The sequence below is a fragment of the Sander lucioperca genome, chromosome 23 (genome assembly GCF_008315115.2).
Source record: "Sander lucioperca isolate FBNREF2018 chromosome 23, SLUC_FBN_1.2, whole genome shotgun sequence".
Classification (NCBI taxonomy): domain Eukaryota; kingdom Metazoa; phylum Chordata; class Actinopteri; order Perciformes; family Percidae; genus Sander; species Sander lucioperca.
In genome coordinates, this window is record NC_050195.1 from 18,266,190 (window position 1) to 18,287,570 (window position 21,381).

At 43.3% G+C, this 21,381-nt stretch overlaps 1 protein-coding gene across 1 annotated transcript in view; it reads left to right on the forward strand.

Moving 5' to 3' along the window:
* Window positions 1-480: 480 nt before the first annotated feature.
* The window catches only part of LOC116050030 (transient receptor potential cation channel subfamily V member 5-like), a 29,906-nt gene continuing 9,005 nt past the window's right edge, over window positions 481-21,381 (forward strand). The window contains exons 1-14 of the mRNA XM_031300091.2: window positions 481-667; window positions 2,419-2,566; window positions 3,593-3,690; window positions 4,875-4,997; window positions 9,176-9,316; window positions 9,781-9,879; window positions 11,822-11,997; window positions 13,366-13,512; window positions 15,887-15,966; window positions 16,059-16,194; window positions 16,956-17,042; window positions 17,414-17,490; window positions 17,776-17,941; window positions 21,134-21,200. Coding sequence (XP_031155951.1) covers window positions 2,436-2,566; window positions 3,593-3,690; window positions 4,875-4,997; window positions 9,176-9,316; window positions 9,781-9,879; window positions 11,822-11,997; window positions 13,366-13,512; window positions 15,887-15,966; window positions 16,059-16,194; window positions 16,956-17,042; window positions 17,414-17,490; window positions 17,776-17,941; window positions 21,134-21,200 — 1,528 coding nt within the window. The 5' untranslated portion in view covers window positions 481-667; window positions 2,419-2,435. The remainder of the gene's footprint in view (window positions 668-2,418; window positions 2,567-3,592; window positions 3,691-4,874; window positions 4,998-9,175; window positions 9,317-9,780; window positions 9,880-11,821; window positions 11,998-13,365; window positions 13,513-15,886; window positions 15,967-16,058; window positions 16,195-16,955; window positions 17,043-17,413; window positions 17,491-17,775; window positions 17,942-21,133; window positions 21,201-21,381) is intronic.

A 21,381-nucleotide genomic window follows, 5' to 3' on the forward strand; every position in this document is an offset into this window, starting at 1 on the left:
TTTTAGCGTGTATAGAGCCAACATATTGCCACATGTAAATCGGTAAACTATGTGTTTATTTCAACCAGAACTAGATTTTGATGGTTGGAAAAGTGGAAAGACGACCCAAAACGGCTTTTCATAGTTTTATTTAGTTTCTGTCCACTTTGAATGAAGTGTGTTTTAACGATGCTAAAATCACTGATTATTTACATGGAGTCTGGTGGGCTTAGCGAACGCAATTTTTGCAGATGTTTAAAAAAAGGATCTTACTCTCAGAGCTCTGTACCATGCCACTTTCTACTTCTACTCCGCTACATTTCAGAGAGAAATATTGTACTTTTTACTCCACTACATTCATCTGTTACAGCTTTAGTTACTAGTTACTTTACACATTAAGATTCCTGCCAACAAAACACATGTAGTTTATAAAATCTGATATTTGATTCTAAAGTAAACTAGCCGACAATATAACGGCTACAAGTCCAGCTCCTTGCTGGGTCCTTCCCATGTCTCCTCCCTCCTTGCTGGGTCCTTCCCATGTCTCCTCCCTCCTTGCTGGGCTCGTATATAACAGGGATGCCACTTCTGCCCCGGGACATTTCATAGGTGTGGTCTGCAGCTCTGGCAGAGAATTGGGCCGGAGGATTTCAACAAGTTAAGGAGCAGCACTTTTCATTCTTTAAAGGTAAGACTGAGACACGTTCTTTCTTTCTATGTTCATTTGTTTTATTGTTCTTTACTTTGTAAACTGCTCCGATATATTCTTTAATCCTGAGACGCTGATAGGATGTGTATTGTGATTTTAATTCACTGGGATTCGATAGTATTGAGTATTCAGATTTTCTTGTCTTGTTTAACCCTTGTGTTGTCTTTCCGTCGACCTGCAACTTTGCACAACACACAGACACACACACGCACACACACACTCACACACACACACACAGTCACACACAGACACACAGACACACACAGTCACACACACACACACACACACACAGTGACACACACACACTACTAACTAAAAGAGCCTGTTTTCTAGAGAGCAAACTTTGACTTTGTTTGCAAAAAGTTATTTCATGCAAATCCTGTCTAGTTAATTCAGACGAACCAGACTACCCCCAATAGTATAATATACTATATATTATACTATATATTATACTCCTGACCTACATTACCACCTAGACCACGACTTGCACTAACTGTATATTGACTCTTCACTACATCCCAGCAGTGTTATAGACTGTCCATTCATGTATATCGTGTTATTACCTTGTCTCTTTCGCATATGCTCCGACTTAATTACACCTCACTTTGCGCCAGCTTTATAATGCCTACTTAATCTGCACTTCATGTAGCCTGTTGTATTCTGTAGTCCTGTATTGTAATGAATGTGATCTGTATGTTGTCTTGCGTGACTATACATTTCTTGGCCAGGTCGTCGTTGCAAATGAGAACCTGTTCTCAACGGTCTACCTGGTTAAATAAAGGTTAAATAAATAAGTAAAATAAACCATACCAACAATGCCTTTAGGGACAGCTGTCTCTCTGACCCTTTCACTGGAAGAGCCTGTTTTTTAGAGCGAGCGCTTTGTTGGAGAGGTCAATGAAACTCTTTTGGATTACCTCAAAAGGTATAACGAAGGCCAGCGGGGCAGCTGTAGTCCAGGGCGTACGTTAGTCCAAACAGCACAGCAACAGCTAATGCTACATTATCAAGATCTTCAACGTGACAGCGTGGCTTCGCGTAAAACATACACGCCCAATTTCTTAAGCCAAGTGGCGTGTTATCTGTACGCATTTTGAGCTATCCGCGTGTATGTCTACGCCGCATACAGCGGACGTAAACATACACGCCACTTTCTTTTTCCGACCAACCTCGTGGATTTTCGGCCTTTCATACTACTCGCTACGGCGTCAATTTGCACACAATCGCAAGGTAATGTAAGTCGATGGAGGCCAAACGGCGTTGATAAACACGCTAAAAAGCGAGTATGCGTCTTGAGAACACGCCAATAATGGCATACCAATTGGCGTGTCATACATACGCCACTTCATGAGATCAGTCTGCATCAGGAGTGCCACCCACACTTCCTGGCGCCCTTTGATTCAAATATACCATTTCCGGTAGTGACCAAACTTAATTCGATCGTTTAAAATGTTCAATTTCAAGACTTTAGTGAACATAAACACAAGCTGGACAATTGCTGTATTAACTTACATTGTAGCTGGTTTCTTGTTTAATACTGGACCAGTTTCAGAGATTGTTGTTCCATCAGACACTCAGACATGGAGACAGAGTCCAGGGTAGTAGTAGTAGTAGTAGTAGTAGTAGTAGTAGTAGTAGTAGTAGTTCCCCTTTAAGGCCTAAAAGAAGCCGGTCTGACTGGACACGTTGCGTCACTGGGATGTCTCTGAATGAACGTGTCTTTCTTCCAGTCGAGCGTCCCGTGTCCATGTCTCCGGCTCTGACCAGATCTGCTCCCAGCGAGCTCAACCATTGGTGGAGCCAGCTGAGGTTCCGCCTCCAAAACAAGAAAGGATGGAACCAGATGTTGGATGAGTCCTTTCTGCTCCACACCAAATGGTAAACACTGTGTGTGTGTGTGTGTGTGTCTCTCTGTGTGTGTGTGTGTGTGTGTGTGTGTGTGTGTCTCTGTGTGTGTGTGTGTGTGTGTGTGTGTGTGTGTGTGTGTGTCTCTCTGTGTGTGTGTGTGTGTGTGTGTGTCTGTATGTATGTATGTGTGTGTGTGTGTGTGTGTGTGTGTGTCTGTATGTATGTATGTGTATGTCTGTGTGTGTGTGTGTTTCTGTGCGTGTGTGTGCGTGTGTGTGTGTGTGTGTCTGTCTGTGGTCTGTGTGTGTGTGTATGTATGTGTGTGTGTTTCTGTGCGTGCGTGTGTGTGTGTGTGTGTGTGTGTTTCTGTGCGTGCGTGTGTGTGTGTGTGTGTGTGTGTGTGTGTGTGTATATGTGTGTACTGTATACGTGTTTGTGTGTGTGTGTGTGTGTGTGTGTGTGTGTGTGCCTCGTGTGTTAACCCGTGTGTGTGTGTGTGTGTGTGTGTGTGTGTGGTGTGTGTGTGTGTTAACCCGTGTGTGTGTGTGTGTGTGTGTGTGTGTGTGTGTCTGTGTGTGTGTTTGTGTGTGTGTGTGTGTGTGTGTGTGTTAACCCGTGTGTGTCTCTGTGTGTGTGTGTGTGTGTTAACCTGTGTGTGTGTGTGTGTGTGTGTGTGTGTGTGTCTCTGTGTGTGTGTGTGTGTGTATGTGTGTGTGTGTGTGTGTGTGTGTCTCTGTGTGTGTGTGTGTGTGTGTCTCTGTGTGTGTCTGTGTGTGTGTCTGTGTGTGTGTGTGTGTGTGTGTTAACTCTGTGTGTGTGTGTGTGTGTGTGTGTGTGTGTGTGTGTGTGTGTGTGTGAGTGTGTGTGTGTTTGTGTTAACCCGTGTGTGTGTGTGTCTGTGTGTGTGTGTGTGTGTGTGTGTGTGTGTGTGTGTCTCTCTGTGTGTGTGTGTCTCTGTGTGTGTGTGTGTGTGTGTGTGTGTGTGTGTGTTAACCCGTGTGTGTGTGTGTGTGTGTGTGTGTGTGTGTGTGTGTGTGTGTATCTTGTGCCCTGCAGCATTAATGACAACTCTCTCCTCTACGCGGCCAACAAGAACAGCGTGGCCTCCATCCACAAACTGCTGAGTTGTCCGTCCACTAATATCTTCGAGAGAGGTAAACTAGGACTTCTGGTATTCCTGTCACTATGGCAACAACATTTACAACCCAATAATCAAACCTGTTTACCAGCCGAGTCTGAAAAGGTCTCAACTTTCCAAATCGACATTTTAGGCCTCGTGGCGTCTTCAGTCGACCAACACGCAGCTTTGGGTTTTTCTGGGTCCAGATTTAAAATTCATACTTTTTTTTTTTCCACTTCTTTATACATTTTGTCAATTTGTTTCGATGTTTTTGACGATTTTTTCCAATTTTTTTCTAACTTTTTTCGATGTTTATGTCCAACAGGCAACTTTTGTTTTTTCTGGGTCCAAATTTAAAATGAAAACTTTTTTCAATGTTTTTGTCGTTTATTTCTGCGTTTTTGTAGCTTTTTTCCATGTTTTTGTCAATTTTTATAACGTTTTTGTCAATTCTTTTCTACGTTTTTGTCAATTTTTGGGGATTTTTTGGGGTTTTGAGGCGAAACATTTAGCAAATAACAAAAAAGACATTTCCGGAACAAGCCAACTGCAATTTCGGGGATGAGAGACAGAGAGACATTTTGGATATCTGTACAAAGCTCAAATATGTTTTGTGGCTCCAAACAGATTTTTTTATTTTATTTTTGGGGCCAAAATGTCTCCTTTAATAGTAAAGCTCACTCTGCCCTGGGGTAGTTGTTGTCGCTTCTTTCGCAGTTTTTGAAGATTTTTTTTGGGGCCGTTTTTGTCAAATGTTTCATTGTTTTTGTCGATTTTTTTTCAAAAAAAATGTGGAGCTTTTTCCAATGGTTTTGCTGTTTTATTTGTTCAGAATCCAACTTTAACCAGACAAAGTTTGTTTAGAATTCTGTGAATTAATTTAGACCCAAAAACACGCCAGTCGTTCCCGATACACGGGCGCTGATTGGATGTGTTTGTTTGTTTGCTGATTTACTGAGATCCAATAGTATTATAATATTCATGAGACATTTCTACAAACTCATAGTTTTCTAAGAAGAATGACGTCACATGTCAGTCAGTCAGTCTGACATTTATTTACTTTGTAAAGAAGAACATAAGATGTATTTTCTGCTTTTTCGGTTTTCGCTCTGTTACCCTGGAAACAGATGATGATGATGTGCTCGCTGTGGGCGTTACCGTAGCAACAGATACATAAGTGAATCGTTCCCCAAACCCCCACTCCTACCTCTCCTTCAGGGGCTCTCGGCGAGACGGCGCTTCATGTCGCCGTCATGGCCGACAACCTGGACGCCGCCGTGGCTCTGATGGACGCAGCTCCCGATCTCATCAACGAGCCCATGACCGCCGAGATCTTCCAAGGTGGACACTCAGGAACTCACAGACACAGCAACACGCACATACACACACGGGGTTCACATGTAAACTTTAGACAAGACAAGACAAGATAACTTAAGACAAGATAACTTAAAGTGCCCATATTATGAAAAAATCACTTTTTCTGGGATTTGGGGTGTTATGTTGTGTCTCTGGTGCTTCCACACACATACAAACTTTGAAAAAAATCCATCCATGGTGTTTAGAGTGAGATACGGTTTCTGAATGTGTCCTGCCTTCAGTCTCTGGGTGAGCTGGTCTAAATCGGCACGGCTTGTGACGTCACAAACCGAAACGAGCAGGCTAACGCAACCATTAGCTCGTAGCGTTAGCATGCTAACGCTAATGCTAACGCTAGCATGCTAACGCTAGCATGCTAACGCTAGGATGCTACCTCGTTCTCAGTAGCAAAGCACTGCTACAACACACACCAGTTCACCATAATCTACAAAAGAACTACTTCCATGTGCGCCCTCATTTAGAAGTCTCCCAGCTAATCCTGCCTTGTAACTGGCCAAAGTTGTAGAAACAGCCTTTCTTTTACTGTCTATGGAGCTAGCTAGCTGACATGAGCTACATCTGAGCTACTGGGCATGTGCAGTGCAATCAAAGATAGTACAGAAGAAGAAGAAGAAAAGAGGTCTCACTCTGTAGCTAAAACAGAGACCAGCTGAAAAGAGGATCTGCAGCAGTGAGAGAGAGCGGTGCAGTACAACAACAATATGGTGTTTTTAGAAAATTAAACCATGTAAACCTATTCTGGTACAACCTTAAAATACAATTATGAACCTGAAAATGAGCATAATATGGCTGCTTTAAGACAAGACAAGACAAGACAAGATAACTTAAGACAAGATAACTTAAGACAAGACAAGATAACTTAAGACAAGACAAGACAAGATAACTTAAGACAAGACAAGACAAGATAACTTAAGACAAGACAAGATAACTTAAGACAAGACAAGATAAGATAACTCAAGACAAGGTAACTTAAGACAAGACAAGATAACTTAAGACAAGACAAGACAAGACAAGATAACTTAAGACAAGACAAGATAACTTAAGACAAGACAAGACAAGATAACTTAAGACAAGACAAGACAAGACAAGATAACTTAAGATAAGACAAGACAAGATAACTTAAGATAAGACAAGATAAGATAAGACAAGACAAGATAAGATAAGACAAGACAAGATAACTTAAGACAAGACAAGATAAGACAAGACAAGATAACTCAAGACAAGATAACTTAAGACAAGACAAGATAACTTAAGACAAGACAAGATAACTTAAGACAAGACAAGATAACTTAAGACAAGACAAGATAACTCAAGACAAGATAACTTAAGACAAGACAAGATAACTTAAGACAAGACAAGATAACTTAAGACAAGACAAGACAAGATAACTTAAGACAAGACAAGATAACTTAAGACAAGACAAGACAAGATAACTTAAGACAAGACAAGATAACTTAAGACAAGACAAGACAAGATAACTTAAGACAAGACAAGATAACTTAAGACAAGACAAGACAAGATAACTTAAGACAAGACAAGATAACTTAAGACAAGACAAGACAAGATAACTTAAGACAAGACAAGACAAGATAACTTAAGACAAGACAAGATAACTTAAGACAAGACAAGATAAGATAACTCAAGACAAGGTAACTTAAGACAAGACAAGATAACTTAAGACAAGACAAGATAACTTAAGACAAGACAAGATAACTTAAGACAAGATAAGACAAGACAAGATAACTTAAGACAAGACAAGATAACTTAAGACAAGACAAGACAAGACAAGATAACTTAAGACAAGACAAGACAAGATAACTTAAGATAAGACAAGACAAGATAACTTAAGATAAGACAAGACAAGATAACTTAAGATAAGACAAGATAAGATAAGACAAGACAAGACAAGATAAGATAAGACAAGACAAGATAACTTAAGACAAGACAAGACAAGACAAGATAAGATAAGACAAGATAACTTAAGACAAGACAAGATAAGATAAGACAAGACAAGATAACTCAAGACAAGATAACTTAAGACAAGACAAGACAAGATAACTCAAGACAAGATAACTTAAGACAAGACAAGATAACTTAAGACAAGACAAGATAACTTAAGACAAGACAAGACAAGATAACTCAAGACAAGATAACTTAAGACAAGACAAGATAACTTAAGACAAGACAAGATAACTTAAGACAAGACAAGACAAGATAACTTAAGACAAGACAAGATAACTTAAGACAAGATAAGACAAGACAAGACAAGACAAGATAACTTAAGACAAGACAAGATAACTTAAGACAAGATAAGATAACTCAAGACAAGACAAGACAAGATAACTTAAGACAAGACAAGACAAGATAACTTAAGACAAGATAAGATAAGACAAGACAAGACAAGACAAGATAACTTAAGACAAGACAAGATAACTTAAGACAAGATAAGACAAGATAAGATAAGACAAGACAAGATAAGATAACTCAAGACAAGATAACTTAAGACAAGACAAGATAACTTAAGACAAGACAAGACAAGATAACTTAAGACAAGACAAGATAAGATAAGACAAGACAAGATAAGACAAGACAAGATAACTTAAGATAAGATAACTTAAGACAAGATAAGACAAGATAACTTAAGACAAGATAAGATAAGATAAGCCTTTATTGTCTCCTGGGGGAGAAATTTGTCTTGGGCAGTCGGGACAACAAAAGTGGCGACGCATCGCCCTTAAACACACAACAGACATACAGTAAACATGCATAAAACGTACTTGACGAACTTAAAGGGGCGCTATGCAGTTTTGGCAATTTCTTCGCTGTTTTCTGGCTTTTTGCTTCCTACAGGTTTCTCTATAGAGCCCCCCCTACAGGTTTCTCTATAGAGCCCCCCCCTACAGGTTTCTCTATAGAGCCCCCCTACAGGTTTCTCTATAGAGTCCCCCTACAGGTTTCTCTATAGAGCCCCCCTACAGGTTTCTCTATAGAGTCCCCCTACAGGTTTCTCTATAGAGCTCCCTACAGGTTTCTCTACAGAGCCCCCTACAGGTTTCTCTATAGAGCCCCCCTACAGGTTTCTCTATAGAACCCCCCCCTACAGGTTTCTCTATAGAGCCCCCCCTACAGGTTTCTCTATAGAGCTCCCCCTACATGTTTCTCTATAGAGCCCCCCCTACAGGTTTCTATATTGAGCTCCCCCTACATGTTTCTATATAGAGCCCCCCCTACAGGTTTCTATATTGAGCTCCCCCTACAGGTTTCTATATAGAGCCCCCCTACAGGTTTCTATATTGAGCTCCCCCTACAGGTTTCTATATAGAGCTCCCCCTACAACGTTTTTAAAACGGGAGCATGCCTATGTTCCCACATTTCTAAGATTTTTTTCAAAATTAGGCCCTATGTTCCCACAGTTCCCACATTTCTAAGAGTTTTTTTTCCAAAAGTAGGCCCTGTGTTCCCACACTAACTTTTTCATGCATTTGTATCAAATTTTATTCCCCTTTCTCCCAATTTGGTAGCCAATTACACCCAACTTATTATCCAGTAGCAATGGACTACAGATGGAATGTAGCTTTTAGCTAAATCTGGTAACTAACCCTAACCCCTAACTAACCCTAACCCTGGGAACATACGGCTATGGGAACATAGGGCTGTGGGAACATGGGGCTGTGGGAACATGGGGCTGTGGGAACATATGGCTGTGGAACCATAGGGCTGTGGGAACATGGGGCTGTGGGAACATAGGGCTGTGGGAACATATGGCTGTGGGAACATAGGGCTGTGGGAACATATGGCTGTGGGAACATAGGGCTGTGGGAACATATGGCTGTGGGACCATTGGGCTGTGGGACCATAGGGCTGTGGGACCATAGGGCTGTGGGAACATAGGGCTGTGGGAACATATGGCTGTGGGAACATATGGCTGTGGGACCATAGGGCTGTGGGACCATAGGGCTGTGGGAACATAGGGCTGTGGGACCATTGGGCTGTGGGACCATAGGGCTGTGCGAACATAGGGCTGACCCCTTTAAAACTATAGATTTTTAGCTATTGGTCTCAGTGTGGACACACATGGGATAAATGTGAGCCTCACTTACACAACAGGGGAAATGAAACCGAGTTGATTTACGCTGTCTCAGGTGTCACTCCTCTCCACATCGCCGTGGTGACGCAGAACATCAACCTGGTTCGTCATCTGATCGGTCGCGGGGCTGACGTGGCTACACCGCGAGTCACCGGTCTGTTCTTCAGGAAGAGGAGAGGAGGACTCGTATACTACGGTAAGTCCCAACGCTCTTTGTAAAGGCTGTACACTCTGAGAAATAAGTCTGTTCCAGCAGCTCGTTACCAGGACTTAATTAGTAACTTAATAAGTAATTAAGAAACAGATAATGATGTGTGTATGATACAGTTAAAACGCAGAACGTTTTCTGTTATTTCAAATTCTTTCATTCAAAACGGCTCAGTTAGTTTCTGAAAACACTGGAAAAAAGCAAACAATGTTTGACATACTATCAGATATTTCTTAGAGTGTAGCCACAATGAACCCCAAGTTGCTCCTAATGAATGTGTATGCAAAAATGTACGTTTCTGTGTGTGTGTGTGTGTGTGTGTGTGTGCGCGTGTCTCTGTGTGTGTGTGTCTCTGTGTGTGTGTGTGTGTCTCTGTGTGTGTGTGTGTGTCTCTGTGTGCGAAGTGATACATAAACAGATGGTGTTTTTCAAAATGTACATTTGGTCAACAGGTGAGCACATCCTGTCTTTTGCTGCATGTGCTGGGAACAAGGACATTATCTCCATGTTGATCGACGCAGGAGCCAGCACCAGGGTCCAGGATGACCGTGGTATGTAGGGGTAACCCTGACTAATGCACCAGGGTCCAGGGTGATCGTTGTATGTAGGGGTAACCCCGACTAATGCACCAGGATGACCGCGGTATGTAGGGTAACCCCGACTAATGCACCAGGGTCCAGGATGACCGCGGTATGTAGGGTAACCCCGACTAATGCACCAGGGTCCAGGATGACCGTGGTATGTAGGGTAACCCCGACTAATGCACCATGGTCCAGGATGACCGTGGTATGTAGGAGTAACCCCGACTAATATTCTGTTCTGCCGTACATGCAGATGAATGTCTCCAGTACCCGGAGGTCTGTGTTTATCCGCCGGTAAAACTCCCGCTGGATGACTTTTCTTCAGAAGGGTTGAAAACCAGCAACTTTCCCTCCTTAGCTTCTAGCTTAGCATGGCGCCATAGCAACCATAAACACCACTGGCTCTAGCCGTTTGCTGCTTCCTGTTTGGTGCTGGAGGGAGAGCATCCATTGGTTGTTGACAATGTTCACGTGATTTAACTTCACTACCAAGACTTCAAACTTAGGATGATATCAAACATGTTTGATTTTGTTTGAATGTCCAGACTGGAGAAAGACTGACTGGGACTGAGTTTTTTGACCTTACACCAAACGATGGAGACGACGGGACATCCCCCGACTCTAGCAAGACTCTCAGGATTTCATTCACAGATTATTGGACATTAGTCTGAGACAGAGGAGTCATTTGGAAAACTCAGACTATGGTTAACTGCTCCTCAGATCTCTGCAGGGTAAATCCAGACAGCTAGCTAGACTATCTGTCCAATCTGAGTTTTCTGTTGCCCGACTAACACACACTGTCGACACCTTGGGGGTGGCAGTAGCTCAGTCCGTAGGGACTTGGGTTGGGAACCGGAGGGTTGCTGTTCAAGTCCCAGTACGGACCAAAGTACAGAATGTGGATTGGTAGCTGGAGAGATGCCAGTTCAACTCCTGGGCACTGCCAGGTGCTCTTGAGCAAGGCACTGTACCCCCCCCCCAACCGCTCAGGGCGCTGGTCCAGCACTGGCAGCCCACTCACTCTGACATCTCTCCATTTGTGCATGAATAAGTCCTGAGCATGTGTGTGTATTTCAGGCCTGTGTGTAGTGATTTCTAACAAACAGAGTGTAAATTGTAATTTCCCCACTGGGGAACAATAAACAGTATAAATTATTAAATTAAATTAAAACTACTTTTGAACGTAAACATGTTCCACCAAAACAAGTTCCTTCCCGAGGCTATTTAGCAGAGACACCGTGGCTCCGTCCGGAGCTTAGCACCGCCCAAGATGATTGTGATTGGTTTAAAGAAATGCCAGTAAACCAGAGCATGTTTTTCTCCCATGCAGGAATGCTGTGTGGACTAGCCACAGGGACGAGACTAGTTATAGAGTAGTGATCTTCATCTTCTTGTCCTCAGAGTCATTGCAGGGGGGCCGCCAAAGTATTGTTTATTTTTTTTAATGTTTTTGCCAGTTTTTCTCCCATCCATGAATGCTGTGTGAACTAGCCAGACCTTCCTCTGCAGCGCTGTGGAGGAAGGTCTGGCTAGTTCAAGACGAGGGTACATATATGTATATATGTATATATATATGATCTGACAGCCCAGAGGCTCAACGAGCGCCCGCAAGCACAGCATATGGTCAAGCAACCTAGAGAGTGACTGAAGAGAGCGAACAGCGTTAAAACAGAGCAGTGAATAAGAGAAATAAATCGTTGTTTTTGCCGTTTCTTCACTAGAAATGCCGCTTTAGCAAGTATCTCACTGTCACTAACGTTATCAACGTTCAGATTTAGACACAACAAATGAAATCCAGCTACAAAAAAAGCTGAAAGTTAGAAGTTAGAACGGATGTACAGTCTTTTGATTATTAATGGCCTTCTTTTCTCTCTTCTTGTCTTTTTTTGTATTCCCTTGTTTTTCTGCCTAGGTAACACAGTGCTTCACATTTTGGTTCTGCAGCCCAACAGGACGAGTGCGTGCCAGGCTCTTGACCTGATTATGGCACGCGATGCCGAGCTGGACCAGCTGGTGCCCCTCGACATGATGCCCAACAACCGAGGCCTTACAACTTTTAAACTGGCTGCCAAAAAAGGAAACACTGTGGTGAGCATAGGCAGAAATCGCCGTGTGGTTGCTGTGTATTGTACATAATATATATTTAAATAATTGTGTAAACTGTAAAACTATAAAAAATGCAAACAGGGTGATAAAAAATTTGTTTTAGGTTTAGAAACATTTTGAGTCCCCCTTCCCTTGCCTCACAGTGGTTTGGTCCACTGCTTGGGTTTCTCCCTTTACGTTAACGGTACCTACGTACAGAAGTCCGGTAGACTCATGGAAGAGAACAAAGTTTGTTTGAATCGCGTTAGTAAGCAGGCTGGCAAGGCTGTTTTAATCACTTTAAACATCGGATAACATGATTCTGTTCTTTATTACAGATGATGCTGAGTCATTAATAAATTAGTCATGACAAAAGATTATGCACTTTTACACGAGTCCGCTAGGTTAGCAGTTAAAACGTTACTTAGCTTGTATGGTAGCTTGTTGGATAGTTAGTTAGCTAGCTTGCTAATTCCACCCAGCGTGCCTTCATGCTACACTGGTTGAGATGAGCCGTCAGTCATCTGAGAGAGCTGTGTGAACAAAACATAAAATTGTTAATTTTTACTAATGTAGTGGCTGGCTGGCTGGCTAGTTAGCTTGTTCTCAGTTCAGCTTCATCTCTATAAAGTCCAGTTCAGACCAAAGATTTGTGATGAAGACGAGTTGAAACTTGCAGCTATTTGCAACGCGTCGGTCTGCAGCGTTCTGAAAGCTGCCAGCTCACATCAACGAGATGAGACGGTGTATCATCTCCATAGCAACAACTCTTCGTACTTCCGTCCTAACTTCCGACTTTTAGGCTTTTTGTAGCTGGATATATCATTTGTAAATATGAATGTGGATAACGTTAGTGATAGTGAGAAGCTTGCTACAGTTACATTTCTAGTGATGAATCGGCGAAAAACACGTATCATTTCTCTGATTCACGGCTTTGTTCTAGGCGCTCCCTCTCTTCAGTCACTCTCTAGCTCGGAGACTCCACCAGCTGACTTCTCTATTGGCTGTTGAAACAAGAGACGTCTCTTACGTTCTAAAACCAGCCTCTGGAGACTCCACCAGCTGAGTCGCAGTGACACCATCAGCTGGTGTGAGTCAAGCTGAGACGGGCCGGTTCAAAGCGCTGAAACTTTTCTCTGCAGCGTTCTAAAACGGTTTTGTCTCGTTGGGAATCTTCGGTCTGAACTGCGCGATGTTTAAAGTGAATCCAGTAAAACAGCCTTGCCAGCGTTCCACAACTACACATATGCTCTACAAGTACAGTTTTGGCTGAATCATTTGTGTCCCTTTCAATAACTGCTCTTAAGAAATGTCACGTTTATTGTCTACTAATCCGATCCTCACTGATGTGCTTCCTTCTGTCTATTTCAGGTGTTTCAGCACCTGGTTAATAAAAGGCGTGTGGTCCAGTGGAGTATGGGCCCCCTGACCTCAGTGCTGTACGACCTGACGGAGATAGACTCATGGGCCGACAACATGTCAGTGCTGGAGCTCATCGTGGTCTCTCCCCTGAGAGAGGTACAATCATAGAAATCAACTGGATAGAAAGTCCATTAAACTGTTTGGCGTGGTCATTTGATTGGCACAACAAAATGGCGATTGTTGTTAGTTGTCATGTTGACAGTACTGCGTCATTGGGGCCGTAAACTGTGTCGCAGCTCGCTGGGAGGAGAGCAGCCCAGAGAAGCTCGAGAGACGTTCTCGGAGCTAAAGGGAGTGAGGAGGAGAGACAGTTAGACCCAGCGGCAGTGGGTCAGTGGACCGCTAACGTTAGACCCAGCGGCAACGGGTCAGCTGACCGCTAACGTTAGACCCAGCGGCAACGGGTCAGCGGACAGCTAACGTTAGACCCAGCAGCAGTGGGTCAGCGGACCGCTAACGTTAGACCCAGCAACAGTGGGTCAGCAGACCGCTAACATTAGACCCAGCAGCAGTGGGTCAGCGGACAGCTAACGTTAGACCCAGCAACAGTGGGTCAGCGGACAGCTAACGTTAGACCCAGCAACAGTGGGTCAGCGGACCGCTAACGTTAGACCCAGCAGCAGTGGGTCAGCGGACCGCTAACGTTAGATCCAGCAGCAGTGGGTCAGCGGACAGCTAACGTTAGACCCAGCAGCAGTGGGTCAGCGGACCGCTAACGTTAGACCCAGCAGCAGTGGGTCAGCGGACCGCTAACGTTAGATCCAGCAGCAGTGGGTCAGCGGACAGCTAACGTTAGACCCAGCTGCAACGGGTCAGTGGACCGCTAACGTTAGACCCAGCAACAGTGGGTCAGCGGACAGCTAACGTTAGACCCAGCAGCAGTGGGTCAGTGGACCGCTAACGTTAGACCCAGCAACAGTGGGTCAGCGGACAGCTAACGTTAGACCCAGCAACAGTGGGTCAGCGGACAGCTAACATTAGACCCAGCGGCAACGGGTCAGTGGACCGCTAACGTTAGACCCAGCAACAGTGGGTCAGCGGACAGCTAACATTAGACCCAGCGGCAACGGGTCAGTGGACCGCTAACGTTAGACCCAGCAACAGTGGGTCAGCGGACAGCTAACGTTAGACCCAGCGGCAACGGGTCAGTGGACCGATAACGTTAGACCCAGCAACAGTGGGTCAGCGGACAGCTAACATTAGACCCAGCAGCAGTGGGTCAGCGGACCGCTAACGTTAGATCCAGCAGCAGTGGGTCAGCGGACAGCTAACGTTAGACCCAGCTGCAACGGGTCTGCAGACCAACTGCAATGACAGTTCTGTTAGGCTGATTTGAATGGAAATGGCCTTTCTATTCATTTTATTTCTATGGGTACAATACAGGATGCACTGTATTTTGGTAAATCCCTGACTGGTCTAAAATAATTATGCTGATACGGAAGCTCTAAAGGCAAGGTGAAAAAAAAGAATTTTTCAGGCATCCCCGGCCAAAACCTAAGTTTAAGTCATGTAACTTAAGGCTCTGACACACCAACCTGACGGCCGACCATCAGCAGAAAAGGCAGTCGGGCTGACTGCCTCCCCGAGTTGCTCAAAAAAGTGCCTCGAACACACCGAAATGACGCCGACTTGAGGGTATGTACGTTGACGTAATACATCTCCGTAACAGCAAGCGGCACTAATCTGTATTGTCGCCCAAAAAATTTTAACCGGCAGCTTATTGGACGAACGCGTCACGTGGGTCTGGCTTCTCCCGAATTTCAAACCCAGACCATAATGGCGGCTCGTTCGGAATACGATCTCATAATTTTAAAATAGTTCACCGCAATGTGTTTCTGAAAACATTTGAAGAGAGAAATAGGCCGTGCAGTTGCTGAATCTGTCTTCATTTCAGATCAACAAAGTTTAAAGTTTAAAAGATTTTCGTCAGTTTTTACGAGGCGTTCGTCACGCTCATCCCGCTCGTCATTTCCGGGTTAGCACTCCACCAATCAGATTAGTCATTGAGTCTGACTGCCCGCCTTCCGATTCAACATGTCAAATCAGCCCAAATTAAAGTCGACGGCTCCTCCGACTGACGACGGCACGGAACACACCGAACAGACTCGGGTCACCGACCTCGCCAGACCGGCCGATAATCGGGTTGGTGTGTCAGCGCCTTTAAACTTCGGTTTTGGCCAGGATTAGTGTCCCCTCCTATGTAGCACGCAAACATAAACTTTTAAACCTTTTGTTCATGCTGCATTTGCCTGAACTTTCAATTCCCTTTGTATCATGCACTAAGCGCTTCAGCACGACTGTCTCAACCTCAAAACAGCCAAATAAGGAAGTAAAAGTTTAGATGGAAGATACTATTCAAGTCATACGTACGACCTAAACTTTTTGCCGACGATGCCCGAACACTCTTACCTTCCGTAAGTTGATGTGATGCTGAGGAGAAATTGAAAACTAATTTTGTTTTGTTCTCCAGCCAAGAAGGATACTGGAGCTGACTCCTGTGAGGCAGCTGGTCAACCTGAAGTGGAACATGTATGGAAAACATTACTTCAGGTAAAGTTTGACATCTGTAGTCAATATCTGAACTGTACAAATGTCCAGTCTTGTTTAACACTGTTTTTTATCACTCTGTTTTTCTGTGTCAGGGCCCTGCTGTTTCTCTACCTCCTGTACATCTGGATCTTCACAGTGTGTTGTGTATTTCGCCCTATTAAGGAAGCTCCGGAAAACTACACAACAAATCCCAACGACAAAACCGTCATGATCCAGAAAACATTAAATGTGTGTACATCAGGGCTGTCAATTGCTTCAAATCTTTAGCGTGATTAATCACATGAGTGTCCTAGTTAACTTGCAATTAATCGCAATCATCTTCTCTACGCATGTCCTCAAAATGTGGCTGCAATAGCACAAAGCAATCAGGAGATATAGCTTTTATATATATATATATATATATATATATATATATATATATAAAAGCCATGCTCATGGCTTTAGAGCTAACTTCGAGGGCCAACTATAACAAAACTGTATTACAGTTACTATTAGAAAGTCTTTCCGGCTTAAGCCAGAGATCTTCTGTACCAAATTTAGTGAAGATGCTCAAAATCTGTCGGAGGAGTAGGTAAAAAACTGATCAGGACTATGGCTGTCAATCAGTTCAAATATTGAAAAAAATGTTAATGTCTATTTTTGGGCGAGAAAGTAACCATGTAGATCCCCAAATTGTGATTGTGAGCAGTGGTGGCCTAGAGGTAGCTTCCACGTATGAATGTGATCAGATCAGACTGTGTAACTGTGTGAATATGACAGGTCATCGTTGCAAATGAGAAGTTATTCTCAATTGACTTACCTGAATAAATAAAGGTAAAAATAAAAATATGCGCTGACGTTTTTTGGAGCTGCTGCTAGCTATGTGAGACCCGCTGACAAAGACGTCGACAGTATCTTTGTAATACTACTAGGCTACTACTAATGATAATAATAATGGGAATGATTTTTTTTATCCTTTTGTATTTATACTTCCTCTCTCCGTGCCTCAGGAGAGTTACGTGACACATGCGGACCACATGCGGCTGGTGGGTGAGATAATCAGCGTCCTGGGAGCTGTTGTCATCCTGTTGCTGGAGGTGAGACTATGAAAGATGCTTTATCTAACGCTGTGCCGTACCAGTCTACGGTTTGGACACACTTTTGGACTGGGAACGTGTGTCCAAAACTTGACTGGTACTAGTTTTTTTGGAAAAAAACATCAGATGTGTTTTTTGTGCAGACATATTAATGTGTAAAGTAACTAGTAACTAAAGCTGTAACAGATGAATGTAGTGAAGTAAAAAGTACAATATTTCTCTCTGAAATCTAGCGGAGTAGAAGTAGAAAGTGGCATGAAAAGAAAAGACTCAAGTAAAGTACAAGTACCTCAACATTTGGACTGAAGGACAGTACTGGAGTAAATGTACTTAGTTACATTCCACCGCTGCTGTTCTCCCTCTTCCAACAGATCCCTGACATGCTGAGAGTGGGGGCAAAGCATTATTTTGGCCAGACAGCACTGGGCGGCCCCTTCCACGTTACCCTGTGAGTGGAAAACACATCTCAGCAGCGTAACAGCAAAAACACACCTCACGCTGAAGTGCCGCGAATTGCCGCGAAGCGTAGATCTGTGCCTCATCGCGTGCCTGGCCATTCATACCAGACGGACCTGATTGCAGCTGGTATGAACAGACAGATTAGATAACTATCTATTCACTGCGCTTTGCGGCTATTTGCGGCGCTTCTGCGCCCGGTGTGTTTTGGCTGTAACAACGCTCCCTGTTCTGAAATAGCTTCTGTATAATAATATAACTTCTGTGTTGTTTCCAGCATCAGCTACGCGTGCCTGGTGGTGCTGCTGTGTGTGTTCAGAGTCTGCTCGGTGCAGGCGGAGGCGGAGGTGATGGCGATGTGTTTAGTTCTTGGCTGGACCAACATCCTGTTCTTCGCCCGAGGTTTTGAAATGCTCGGCCCCTATGTCATCATGATACAGAAGGTAGGACTCTGCAACCCGTTCTCACACTCAACTCGTATAATACGGACACTTGGTCAGTGTCTCTCAGCATCAGATACCGACGCAATAAACATCCATTAGCGTGTGTGTAGAAGTGAAGTACTTTGTAGAGAGACATCAGTAGAGAGTAGTATGTAGAGAGACATCAGTAGAGAGTAGTATGTAGAGAGACATCAGTAGAGAGTAGTATGTAGCGAGACATCAGTAGAGAGTAATATGTAGAGAGACATCAGTAGAGAGTAGTATGTAGAGAGACAACAGTAGAGAGTAATATGTAGAGAGACATCAGTAGAGAGTAGTATGTAGAGAGACAACAGTAGAGAGTAGTATGTAGAGAGACAACAGTAGAGAGTAGTATGTAGAGACAACAGTAGAGAGTAGTATGTAGAGAGACATCAGTAGAGAGTAGTATGTAGAGAGACATCAGTAGAGAGTAGTATGTAGAGAGACATCAGTAGAGAGTAGTATGTAGAGAGACATCAGTAGAGAGACAACAGTAGAGAGTAATATGTAGAGAGACAACAGTAGAGAGTAGTATGTAGAGAGACAACAGTAGAGAGTAGTATGTAGAGAGACAACAGTAGAGAGTAGTATGTAGAGAGACAACAGTAGAGAGTAGTATGTAGAGAGACATCAGTAGAGAGTAGTATGTAGAGACAACAGTAGAGAGTAGTATGTAGAGAGACATCAGTAGAGAGTAGTATGTAGAGAGACATCAGTAGAGAGTAGTATGTAGAGACAACAGTAGAGAGTAGTATGTAGAGAGACATCAGTAGAGAGTAGTATGTAGAGACAACAGTAGAGAGTAGTATGTAGAGAGACAACAGTAGAGAGTAGTATGAAGAGAGACAACAGTAGAGAGTAGTATGTAGAGAGACAACAGTAGAGAGTAGTATGTAGAGAGACAACAGTAGAGAGTAGTATGTAGAGAGACAACAGTAGAGAGTAGTATGTAGAGAGACAACAGTAGAGAGTAGTATGAAGAGAGACAACAGTAGAGAGTAGTATGTAGAGAGACAGCAGTAGAGAGTAGTATGTAGAGAGACAACAGTAGAGAGTAGTATGAAGAGAGACAACAGTAGAGAGTAGTATGAAGAGAGACAACAGTAGAGAGTAGTATGAAGAGAGACAATAGTAGAGAGTAGTATGTAGAGAGACAACAGTAGAGAGTAGTATGAAGAGAGACAACGGTAGAGAGTAGTTTGTCCACGCAACATTCCAGGATAGGAGAAAAAACTCTCTGGGTTGTTTGCATTTCTTTAAAGGGGTGATAGAATGCAAATCTGATGTTACCTTGTCATAGTTGAATAACGACAGTTCGGTGGGTAAGTAGGACATACGTAGAAGCTCAAAATCCCATTGATACCTCTTTCCTCTGCAAATCTCACATTTTGAAACTGCCGCTGAAAACGGCCAAATCTCAACAAAGCTGGAAGCTGACTTCAGCATCCCAAATCCTAGTCTTTGTCACGCCCCAACATTTGCAGAGGCTACACCACTGACCTGAGGTCAGCTTAGTCTTCTGAATCTAGCTAGGTCATGCAGATCTCCAGAGGTCCGCTATTTAATTACTAAATTCACTTCTGAGACTTTTTTATGCAAGAAATCAACTATGTAGAGGTCAAATATGGGCCGTTTTACGAAAATTGATGGCTAATTGCAAATTTTGTCCGACTGTGTGTCGCAGTTCAGCAGGAGCTCAGCAGGCTACGTGACAGCGGCCGGTGCTGCCTCGCCGCCCGGCGTGAAGGCACCGGTTCTGGGTTACTGGACTACAAAATGCCGAGGCCCTGATGGAGCTCCAGGGCCTGCAGCTAGCCGCGATTCATAGGATTGAAGGGACAGTAGCAGCTAACGAAACCCCTAATGTTCACAAAAATGCATTAAATTGAAATCAGACACCATTGTTAGCTTTATAAGACCTTGGAGTAGCTGTAATATAAGTTATATATATATATGTTATATAAGTGGCGTGACGAAATTCAAACTAAATATACTCTAGTTATGCCAGCAGCTGGCAGCCAGCCAGCTGCCCCGAGCCCCAGTAGTCCAGTAACCGAGAAACGGTGACTTTCACTGGGTATGGAGACTGTGTGGAGCTCCTAAAGTCCAACACGTCTTACCAAATTTGCAATTAGCCATCAATTTTCGTAAAACGGCCCATATTTGAGCTTTATATAATTGATTTCTCGCATAAAAAAGTCTCAGAAGTGAATTTAATAACGAAATAGCAGACAAACAATGTATAACTTTGCAGTGTCTGAAATATGAGACCTGCTGTCTAGTCTCCAATGTGTTTCTATGGGGTTCCTCAACCAATCAGCACACAGCTCATCTAAATATTCATGAGCAGACCATATTTGGAAGAAAAGCTCTTGTTCCAAATAGAGCCATATTCACAGGGTAGTTAAGGACCTAATAAAATAGCATTCGGGCAATTTTCAGCCCAACCAATGTTACATACTCTATTAGGAGACCTTAAGGAACAGTGTGAAATACCCTATATAATCATTCTATCACCCCTTTAATCCAATCACAACGGTCTTGGGCGGTGCTAAGCTCCAGATGCAGCAACGGTGACTCTGCTAAATAGTCTCAGGAAGGAACTTGTTCTGGTGGAACATTTGCACCCCGCAAAAGAAAACACATCCAATATTAAATGAAGTTAAAGGAGAATTCCGGTCGATTCCAACACGTAGCTCTGTTGTTTGTAAATTTGGAGTGCTGTCAGTAGCGAGAAAAACGAAACCAATCGGTGCTGCCTACACCGTGTTATCCTCCTGCAAGTGTTAGCACTCAGGAGGCTGAAACAGGGCATTTCTTTCACATCTTCTGCAGTCAGATTCACTGTGTTCACTCAGAAGGAATCACTTCACATGGGTATATACTTGTAATGACATCTCGAACATGTTAAGAGGCTAAAAGCACGTTTAAAATTTGCCCTGTTTCAGCCTGCTGGGTGCTAACGCTAGCAGGAGGATAACTCGGTGTAGGCAGCACTGATTATTTTTGTTTTTCTCGCTACTGACAGCACTCCAAATTTACGGTAAGCGGTATGTTAGGGAGTCGATATAGACTAGCTTACAGTATCGCAAACAGTTGCAAACATTGATTAGACATTTAGAAAAGTTTGTTTTTGCAGACTGACCTACCATGTGTCTCATTTCCTCCTAGGTTATGTTTGGAGACCTGATGAAGTTTTTGTTCCTGATTGTCATTGTGGACATTGGTTACGCCAGCGGTGAGTATATTCTGGGTGTTACACTTTTAAGAATGAGGTGACGCTCACTCTTGGAATAACACATTTATTTCCTGTAGGAAATATGAAAACACAGTTCAGATTAGGAGCTGTAGCATGTACACTTAAACTCGTTCATCACGTACTGACTTCTACTTCGGCACTACTGGCTCATAGCACATAC